This window comes from Polypterus senegalus, chromosome 2 (assembly GCF_016835505.1).
Source record: "Polypterus senegalus isolate Bchr_013 chromosome 2, ASM1683550v1, whole genome shotgun sequence".
Lineage (NCBI taxonomy): Eukaryota > Metazoa > Chordata > Cladistia > Polypteriformes > Polypteridae > Polypterus > Polypterus senegalus.
The window spans coordinates 53233454-53244641 of NC_053155.1; the positions used below are offsets into that span (position 1 = coordinate 53233454).

At 41.0% G+C, this 11188-nt stretch overlaps 1 protein-coding gene across 2 annotated transcripts in view; it reads left to right on the forward strand.

Annotated features, from left to right (window-relative positions):
• gpr156 (G protein-coupled receptor 156) overlaps positions 1-10670 on the forward strand; it is a 70527-nt gene extending 59857 nt beyond the window's left edge. Inside the window, exons 9-11 of one of the 2 annotated variants that reach the window (XM_039743693.1) lie at positions 4701-4937; positions 5033-5194; positions 7926-10670. In XM_039743693.1, coding sequence (XP_039599627.1) covers positions 4701-4937; positions 5033-5194; positions 7926-9224 — 1698 coding nt within the window. In that variant the 3' untranslated portion in view covers positions 9225-10670. The remainder of the gene's footprint in view (positions 1-4700; positions 4938-5032; positions 5195-7925) is intronic. The other variant, XM_039743694.1, reaches the window with a different exon arrangement.
• The last annotated feature ends 518 nt before the right edge of the window (positions 10671-11188 follow it).

Consider the following 11188-nt stretch of genomic DNA (forward strand, 5'->3'; position numbering starts at 1 on the left):
TAACTCCTAAGCTCCAGCCTGAACCCTTTAATTGAATAGAAAAAAAAAAACTGCTTGACTTGCATTTTAATTGTAAACGGCTTGATCCATTGTGAGCATTATTACAAAGCTGTTATAGCTTTACTTTAATTAGCATGTTTCTCCAGTTTTTCCCCAATATAAGATTTATCCTTGATACCTGCAGCAAACTCATTCGTAGTCATATTGTTTGCAGTCATGTCGTGCACTGTACATGACTGTAAAGATGCGGGTTCAGCTCCATGCTCCCTTACTTTTCAGGGAACCTCTCGAACAATGAGGACACCAACGAAGCAAGGGGAAAGGTGCAGAAGTGCTTTTATTTAAACAAAGCAGAGTATCCAAATAAAGTGCAGTTTTCTCAAAGTCAATAAATAATCCATAAAAAGGTAAAATCCAGACAATTTAAAACAAGGTCAAAATGAGAATAAAATCCAGCTGCAGACATTAGGATCACACCAGCCAAGCACAGTTCCTTCCCAGTTTCTCCAGCTCACCCAAGGCATACTCGGCAGGAGAGACTTCAGCCACCATGGTCCTCACACTACAGGGGTCATCTTGGCTGCCTCGGTGTCTGCCAGACCGCTCAGGTCGGTTGTCCTCCCACCTTCTTTGTCGCACTCGTAGTCATCCCTCAGATCCCTAGGGTGAACTCCTCCACGATCGTACCCACTTCTCTACATAATCAGTAGGCTCAATCCGTCACTTGTGCGCCGATCACTCGCTCTAACACAGGACCTCTGACCTCGCTGACCTCTCTTTCAACCAGCTGGCACTTCCAATGCTTCGCTCTTTTAAGCCTCTTTCATTTTTTTTTTTTTCTTCATTTTTGTTTCTCCTCCCTTTCTGTCCCAGCCCATTCTTCTATGGCTCTGTGGGCACAGCGCCTCAATCGCACACTGCAGGAAGCCAATTAAGCAATTGAGAATGATCGCACCCTCACGTGCAGGTGCGACTCACCCCAATTACTCCAACTCGCCGCGGCTGCGCAATCGTGCCCACGGAGACTGACACAGTGAATGGATTATTTAAAAGCAACCAATCTTTCATAGCCACGGACCCGCTACACCACAATGACACACAAATGGCCCAACCAGTTCAGTGACCAGCTATCTGTCACCTGAAGGAGTGATGTTGTTACTACACCATATTTTTGCTGTGGAAAGTTTGGGGTGCCCTCATCCCCTAAAACATAATCCACTTTCTGTGTCACTGAGGTTCTTTTAGAGATGCCCCATCACTATGCCACTTACCGACTGCCGTACATGACTGTTGCTCTGGAATACAGCCCACAGTGTCACAGCCTGCAACTTGTACCTGCTAGTGTGTCTCCCAGGTCTGATGGCTCAACATCAGTCAGTCCCAAGGCTTCTACTGTGATCCATTTCTTCTTGCTACTGTGTTTCACTTGACCCCACAGCATTAGTACTCCCAAGGACCTGGAGCTTGTACCCAATCAACTGTGAACCAGTGACCCTATGCCTTTTAGGGGACATCTCCCCATCTTTCCCCTGTTGGGTAAGAAACAAGACAGCAGAGAAGGTGTGCTCAATTTATTTTTCCATTAACGCATCCTATAACATGTCAAAGAAGAAATTCCAGCTTCACTGAAATATTACCAACAATGACCCGTCATAATAGGTGATTTCAGTCTCTATTCTCAGGTGGCCAGCCTTTGCGGTAAAGCAGGTACATCTTGCTTACAGCTTTCTGTCTCCCCCTCCCAGGAGTTTGGGTCACACTCGCTCAATGGCCTTATGTAGCTGTTTCTCACCTGCTTTCACTTTGTTCCAGCATCAGTTCACTCCCAGCTTCATCTTGCTTGCAGTTTTTCTGTGACCCACTCCTTTGGCTGCTGTTCAGCAGCAGCAGAAGTACATTAACTTCCTTGCAAAACGAGGACCCTAGCTTGTGACCGTTTGGAGAAAAGCTATGGTTGAAGGATCCAGATAGTTACATATGAGCCTGGCTTGTGGCTTGTGTAGGCCTTTTGTTTAACCTTATCTAAAAATGTTTTATCTTTTAACACGTTTAATATAACAAGGTATAATCGAAACAACAATAACTGCAAGAAAATGCATCACTAGACTAACAGCAAAACATGCGATTAAGACCACACCATGAAAGGCTCACATTTTAAATTCTGTTACACTCTTCCACAAGTTACATTTTCCAGCTCCAGCAAAGCACATCCCTCAGTTTCCATCATTAAAGCACAATGAGGTTCACCCTTGGTAAACATTTTCTGCTCATCGCTTATACAGGTTGGTAATTGAGCCCTCTGAATGATAGCAGCACCATAACATGGACATTTAAATGATCTAAGCAGATAAGCAAAAGAGCATCTTCAGTGACCTAGACAGATGCAATCATTGTTATCTAAGGAGGCAGAGCAGTCAGAGCAGAGTACAAGGCTCACACTTTACACGCTTGTCTTCTGCTTTAATGCACCCACCTTGCCAAGTGGCATCTCTAGGCTGATAGCATTATAAGCGAGATGATGTTCAAGGTGAACTTTATCATTCCAAACCACACACAGCAGTTTCCAGCAAGAGCTAAATTGTGCCTCCTAGCCATTTAGACCCCAGAATAGGCAACCGAAATAAACAAGAAAAACCACTAGAATAACAAGATTAAGCTTAAGTGGATCACTAACATACATTGTTCTGTACTAAAAAAGTGATCATTGTCTATTGGCTTGTGGCACAAAGCTTTTATGAAATCCTGCAGTTCTGCACTGTATACTTTGGTACCCCTTGCCAGAGTGAAAAAGGGAAAACAGTCCATTGTGGGGTGAATGTGGTCTCTGGTAATGTTGGTGGCTATGTTTTGCACATATTTGCTATAGAGTTTCTCACTGGATGGAGGGATGTGCAAATGATATTCTCAGCTGCTCTAACCACTCTCTGCAGAGAAATCTGGTCTGAGGCAGTAAAGTCCCCATATCAGACAGAGATGTGTGTGGTCAATACACTCTCATTGCCGCCGAAAGTGCAGTCGAATCAGTCCTCTCTTGACTAGGGAGGAAGTGTGTTGAGTCCAGGAGAGATCACTTGTTACCTACACTCCCAAAACTTTATGGTCCTGACTACTACACAATGGAGCCATTGACAGAGAGGGGAAGGTATATCTCATGTTTCTTTTTAAAGTTGACAGTGATCTCCTTTATTTTATTGACAATCAGGGTCCACGTTACTGTTCTTGCATCAGTCCAAGTGTTGTAAGCCATTTCATCATCACCAATGATAAGGCCAAGCATTGTTGTGTCATCCACAAATTTAATGATGTGGTTCGTGCTGTTCTTGGAGCAACAGTCTTGGGTCATCAGGGTAAGAGTATTTGACTCAAGACGCGGCCTTGGGAACACCAGTGCTCAGAAGGATGGTGTTTTGAGGCAGTGCTTTCAACTAGGATTGACTGGGGTCTGTCAGTCAGGAAGTCTAATATCCAACTGAGGATAGGGTTTTCCTGACCCAGTAGAGCAGGACTGGCCATGAGATGCTGTGGGATCATTGTACTGAAGTGGTTGCCCCTTTGGTGTTTATCCATTATATGCGTCTAAACATTAGCCCCTCATTTATTTTCAATTCTATTGCTGTCACTTCGCCAGAAAAGGCTTGTATGCCAAGCAGTATTATAGTCTTTTATGAATTAAGTGAAATCAGTTTTACTAGGCCAGTTTTACTGGTGGTGAGTGCATACAGCATTGTAATATGTATTATTAATTGTTGATGACCCGTGGATGGCTGATTCCTGCCTTACACCAGATGCTGCCAGGATAGGCAGCAGCTCTCAAGACTATGAACTGAATTTAGTGGGCTAGAAACGAGATAGAAGGATGGCTATAATTTGAACTAATTCACAGTAATGTGCTGATAATACTAAGATGTCTAGTTGAATTAATGATGATACGGGCACGTGTTTAATACACTGCACTGTTTTATCTGGTTGTGTAAATTAAATTGCCTTAGCAATGGATATGTTTTCACTGTATAAAATTAAGATAGCGTGAGTTGCCAATAGAGTCTTTGCAGTCTTAATTGTTTTAATCAAATTGGTTAAATAGTCAGTCAGTAAAGGGCAAAATGCCAAGAGTTTTGACTTAAAGGCACATCATTTAACACAATCCCTCTAAGCGTCCTACCATTCATATTATCTTGTGGTGGATCTGGTGAGGCAAGGAGAAGTTCAATAAAACTTACAGTTAGTGCCTTTTTATGGTCTGGCCTAGTGCCGGCCACACACACTGCAAAGTAGTTAGCTGTTGACACTTGGAACTAAAACACATCAAACAAAGTCATCAATCAATCAGTCTTCATTTTATATATTAGATTTCCAGAGAGCACACCATCACAAGATGTTTAACGTAGCAAACAAGGATGGGTTTTACGGTAACATAACATTATCAAACTTTTTTTTTTTTTTGGTTGTTGTTGTTGCAAGCTTACATGGCAGTTGTAGATTATACATGGGAGTTAGTCACACAGCCATCCCATTCCTTCCTAACAAGAGGGCAGTGGATACTGTTAGGAGATGCATATACAAGACCAACATGGACAAGTAGCACAGCAATCTGGCTATAAGAGCTCTATCTACTTGACAAACCTAAGTTTATAAAAGGATTTTGTTTAAAGCTTTTAATTTACCTGTGAATTAATTGTCTTGTCTTTTTTATAATCCAGGGAAGCCTGCTCCTCTATGGGATGTACCTGGCTGGTTTGACAAATCATGTGAGCTCTCCACCGGTGAACCAGTCTCTGACCATCATTTCCGGAGTCTGCACAATGACTGCCTCAGCAGGACTGGTGATCCCAGTGGTACGGTTCTTTCACAATTGGCCCAATCTCATTTTCTGCTTGATCTCTGGAGGCATCTTCATTTGTACGCTCTGCATCAACTCATTTGTATTTATACCCCAGGTGCGTTCACCTTGCTTCACTGGCCCTGGGCCCATCTTGAGGCATTGGGGTTGTTTTAATAATCAGTGTGGTTACAGTGCTTGCCATCTCAACAGCTGACCAAATGGAAGAAGTTTGAGGAGGAATCCAGCCAAACCCCAGGTCGGATGGCGAAATACTTCAGCAGCCCCAGTAGGAATGTCCACTCGATCTACAGCGAAGACGAGATGTTCTATCTTCTGGGAGAGAATAGCTCCATGAAGCAACTACTCACCGAGGTGAGAAATATGTGTAGCGCACAAGCTAAACCAATGATTAAAACATGGATTGAATTGTTAAAAGTTTGGTGTTTTTCAAGTCAAAATTACAGTATTTGTTCGCAATCATCTTACATATAAACATCTACGTGTGGAAGTGTGTGTGTCTGTCCACCTCCAAGGAAACAGAAAATTCGTTTAGCTGCTAATAACACAAGTGGGGCCAGCATGTCAGCAAAACAAAACCTCAGAAGAAAGACAAAGTCACTTAGGGGCTAACCTCAGCAAAACAGTATTCCTTTAACTTTTCCTCCCACTGCTAATGCACAAGCGATGCAAGTACGTCGGCAAATCGAATCTTCCTGAGAGAGATGCCCAGAGTAGTTCCTTTCAATTACCTGACATCTCTACATTTCAGGATTTTTTTCCTGACGATTTCAATAGTTTCTAGGACCCCGGGCTTTTTACAGCACAGGCTTACACAGGTAGTAGTACATATTAATTCAGCAAATAAATTTGTGCTCTAAAGTGAAGCATTTTTTTTTATAAATCTCAAAAAAACTATGCCTGTTCTTGCATTCTAAAATGAGTTTCAAGAGGCCTGAATTTATAAAATGGAATAGAAAAATAATCTTGCAAAACTGCCGATGTGTTCTCAGATAATGATTTCATTACATATTGGCCATCAAACCATAGGGATTACAGCAAAAAGGAGCAAATAAAACAAAACGTTTTGTGTAGTGAGAAAAGCACTATATAAATGTAAAGAATTATCCGACCCACTATATTCTAACTTCAGGGTCACAGGGGTGTACTGGAGCCAATCCCAGCCAACACAGGAAACAAACCCTGGGCAGGGTGCTAGCTCACACACATACACACAAACTAGGGACAATTTACAACGACATTTATTTATATAGCACATTTTCATACAAACAGTAGCTCAAAGTGCTTTACATAATAAAGAATAAAAAAATAAGACACAATAAGAAAACAAAATAAATCAACATTAATTTAGGATCGCCAATGCACTTAACCTTCATGTCTTTGGACTGTGGGAGGAAACCAGCGCACCCGGAGGAAACCCACGCAGACACGGGGAGAACATGCAAACTCCACGCAGGGAGCACCCGGGAATAGAACCCAGGTCTCCTAACTGCAAGGCAGCAGCACTACCCACTGTGCCACCGTGCCACCCTTATTATTATTATTATTAGTATTATTTGAAAATTGAAAGAGTGAAAAGTTAAACAGATGATAACCAAAGTATAAACAGTGGGTAACGTGATAGAAACCTAAAATCTTCAAGGTGAACTAAACTGCTGTAGGCCCTGGCTGCCCACAACTACAATTACCTATCCCGTACACCTTCCTCAAAACAAAATACCCTCTCCATCTCTCTGCCCCTGCTTCTTCCTTCTTACCAGCTGAGCTCTTGTCACCAGCTGCCTCCTAACTTCAAGTTTAATTATTCAAGGAGGATGAAGTCCTTCTAAATCATGGCCAACAGTTATGTTAAACACCCTGCAGTAAGCACTTCCAGGTTTCAGCAACACAAAAAATGACAAAAAAGGGTGAACAGGCTTCAAAATAAGAGCAGAGTCAGACCAGGATTGTTCTAGGTTTGGGTATCAGGAGCAGATCTTACCCCAAGCAGCATAGTTCCTACCTCAGATGGCAAACTTTCTCACTTGTACAGGCCCAAAATGGGGCTGGGGCTCTTAACTTCAAAATACGCACAAAAGCCCGTTAGGGGAAATAATGAATGTAAGCCTCTGGCATTAAGCACAAAAGCAAAAGGCAGGGAAGAAATGACAACAATAAGACAAAAGCAAACACAACCAGTCCAAAATCCAAAGAGAAAATCCAAAAAACCAAAGTAAAGGTTCACCATAACCATTTTCCCCTTGGGATTAATAAAGTATTATCTATCTATCTATCTATCTATCTATCTATCTATCTATCTATCTATCTACAGTAGCTCTCTCTTAGAATAATGACCCTTAACTTAACAAACTTAAAAACTTTCTTGATAAACCAGGCTCTCAACCAGAATAAATAGACCGTTTTAAATAGAAATGTTTCTCTTGTGAAGACACAATAAAAAAAGAATTTGGGAGTAAATATGTTATTGGAAGGTACAGCAGTGCAATACTAAGTGCTGCATTCTCACTGATTCAGGGTCCTGGATTTAATTTGCATGCCTGGTTGTTGTTTCTGCATCTTTGTGCCTTTTTCTCCAGGCACTCTGGTTTCCTCCCAAATCTCAAAGACGTGCATGTGATTTATTTGATGATTCAAATTTGGCCTGTGTATGTGCATGGAACCTGCAATGCAATACTGTCTTATTCTGGGCTGTTTCACTTAGTGCTTCTGGGATAGGCTGTAACCCCCTGTTAACCTGTATTCTGATTAGATAGAAGAGGGTATAGTAGGGTGTTGTATACTAGGCTCATGCCAAGATGGACTTCAACCCTCAATTGGGTTTAGGAATGATTCTTTATGTATGCATACATAACATTTCTTGGCAGATTTTAATGCTTTGCATTATCATATACTGAATGTCCCCTAGTCACACTTGCTTTCAGTTTCTACTTATTGTAATTTCACTTACACCTATCTTCAGGTCTTAGATGTTTAATTGAAAATAAAAGTTAATCTGCAGCAGTTCAGACATAGTGTTAAGACACAGTGGTCATGTTTACTTGATCTTTGTTTTGTTTGGATGTTATCTTGAATCTCTTGTTCACAGAAAGATGCAGTCATTGAAAGCCTACAAGAGCAAGTGAACAATGCCAAGGAGAAGCTTATGAAGCTGATGTCTATGCAGAGAAAAGCTGATGGCACAGAAGATGTGATTGTTCCCATTCATTTCAGCCCAGATTCTGTCACCGTTGCACAAACAGAATCTTCAAATGTCCAGGAAGACCCAAATGGAGCAAGTATTGCAGCTTTTGACCAACGCAGCCATCTAGTGCAAGGGTCCCCACCAGTTAATCAACTAGAACATATCTCCTTATCCTCAAAAAATGAGCATGACATTTCAAGGTGCAGCTCAAGACAGGTCCCCCTCAGTGCACCTTCAAGCATCCCAGATCTAGTTACTTTACAGCCAGAAACCGTTTCCCTATCCCCCACTCTGCAAACAACCAGAAATGAGATGTTAGCCAACCCAACAATGTCACCCATCCAGAGGTCCACATTGGATGCCATACTGGCAAGTTCTACCTGCCTCAGGGACCAATTGGCATCCAAGACACACAATTATGTCAGTAGTGACAAACTTCAAGAGATTTTGCAAGATCTTAGTGTTGATGCTGTTGGCTTGCTAAAATCACCGGATGGGAGAAGAAAGATTGCAAACCATATGCAAGAGAGACCATCTGCAATCGCGCAAAAAGGTTTGCAACAATATGCAAAAAGTATTTCTCCATACATGATGAGAAAAAGACGCCCTCCATTTCATGGAATGAAGGGAGTGCCTTCGCCATATTATTTCCCTGGGTCCTTACCTCCACATCTGGGGACCAACCAAGAAAGCAGTGAAAACCACGCCGAGCAGAACAGTGAAGATCTGCTTATTCCACCCAATGCTACATTGCAGGAATGCCTGCCCTCTAATAATGACATAAGAAGGCCATTCTCACCACAGGATATGGAGACAGGTGCACTGATCACAGATACAATGGAGCCACACAATTTCATCACACTCACTGACACCTGCCAAGCCCGCAAATGCAGAAAGGAGCCATTCTCCAAATTACACTCCAAAATGACAGCCTTTGAGGTGTCAAAATGTGAAGAGCAAAAGATGCACGATGCCTATGATTATTCTGACTCAGATTCAAGCAGCTCTGATGAAAATTACTGTTATTATCACAGGCCATACTGTGAAGCGTGTTTCCATGGACCTTATGAGTCTTCTGACAGTTGCACATCAGGAATATCGGACAGTGAGAGTGAAGGCCATCAGCTACAGCCCTCCAGTGTTTACATGAAGGCCCATCCTGTTGTGAACTTCAAAGATGATTTGAAGCCAACCTTTGTATAAAAACACTTAATAGGAAATCAGCCTTAACAATTAAAAGAGTGATAAATGTGTTATTTAATATCTTCTTAAATTGTAGGATGAAAGAAAGTTGTGTGTTTTTAAGAAAGGCCAGACTTCCACTGTATCCCGCATTTCACCCATCAACTAACCCATACATTTGTCTCATTCTGGTTGTGAAGCATCTAACAATCACCTGTCTTTTTATTTATATATCATTTAATCCATTCATGTATTGATCAATGTATCATCCATCCATCTATTCATCTCAACCCTTTTATTAGTCTCCATTCCATCTGTCTTAAAGTTGATTCATCTATCATTACTTTCATCTATTAATCAATTAACTCATCCATTTGTCTTATTCATATCGACAGTCCCCATTTTATATCCAAGTCTGCTGTGTTCATTTATTAGCTGTTCCAACCATTCATTGATTAAAGAAACACCCATCCATGCATCTGTCATGCACCCAGTTCCATTCATTAATTACTCTTTCTGTCCAGTTAATGAATCATCCACCTATCAATGATGTCGTCTATCCACCAATTCATTCACTCTCCAACCTATGAACTGATTCATCCATTGGTCTTTACTTAGTTTAGAGCCTCCTTTAAAGAAATACTCCGTCTGAAAATGATTTTTTATGTTACTTACCCCTTGTTTATAGTGACGGCCAAGAAATAAAAATTAATTTCTTGTCTTCATGCAGAACAGAGATAATAAGTTTCTGGTATAACAGGTGTCTATGGTGACCAATGCTGAGAAACCGCAAATACTATTGAAAATGTCCAAGAAAAAATCTTATGTTACTCTACTTGAATAACTTTTACTAAAATACTGTTAAATAAATCATTTATTGAGAACACTATCAGGAAACGAAAATGAAGTGTACTCAAACAGGAATGAACATTTGAATTGAACACCTGCCTCATATCATTACATTTACATTCATATCCACTACCGAGGAATCTCTGGATTATTTTGTGGCGGTATTTGAAACTGCACAGATGAATTGACCTTCTGCTTGTTAAAATCATCTTGGATATGCACAAGTACAAGGCATATCTTCTTCCTGGTAATGTTTTCGCACAGTTTTCTTTAACTTTTAATCTTTAGTTTCACAAGGGCACACCTTTCATTGATATTATGTGAAGCGCAATGTTAGTCAATGAATAAGTGGTTACTGCGCTGGGCTGCTGACCAATGGTTGAGGCACAGAGGTGGGTCTTCAATTCAAATACTCAGGCCCCTTAGAGTGCATTCCATTTTTGTTCAAGATTGCATTTTCATGACATTATTATTATTTAACAATATTATAATAAAAAAAGATGTGTTTACGACATGGTGAGCATACAACTGAATGACGTGACATGTGGAGTAATGTGAGTTGTTTTCATACAGTATATTTCATGATATTGTTTGCTGTTGTGCAGGTTAGGTGGATTGGCGATTCTAAATTGGCCCTAGTGTGGGTGTGTTTGTGTGTGTCCTGCGGTAGGTTGGCACCCTGCCCAGGATTGGTTCCTGCCTTGTGCCCTGTGTTGGCTGGAATTGGCTCCAGCAGACCCCCGCGACCCTGTATTTGGATTCAGCGGGTTAGAAAATGGATGGAAGGATGGATGTTTGCTGTTGTTCAGCATTGGACATCACAGATTATATAAGAAACCTTGTTGTCTTTTTTTCTAAATGAAAAATTGGTTTTGGCCCAAGCTTAAAACTTCATGGCAAAAGTAAAATATGAAAAAAAAAAAACATTTTGGGTGGAGTATTCCTTTCACTTGTTCATCTTTTCAACTGTCCATTTGTGAGCACCTCAATCAATGTACTTTTAATTTTTGTAGAAATCTTCTTGATGGATAGATAGACTCTGACTGTAATACAGTAAACCATGTAGCAAAAACAAATATCATCAAATATCTAAATATTCAGGTTAGTGCAGCTAAGCCTAGCAGAATGTTCTTTGA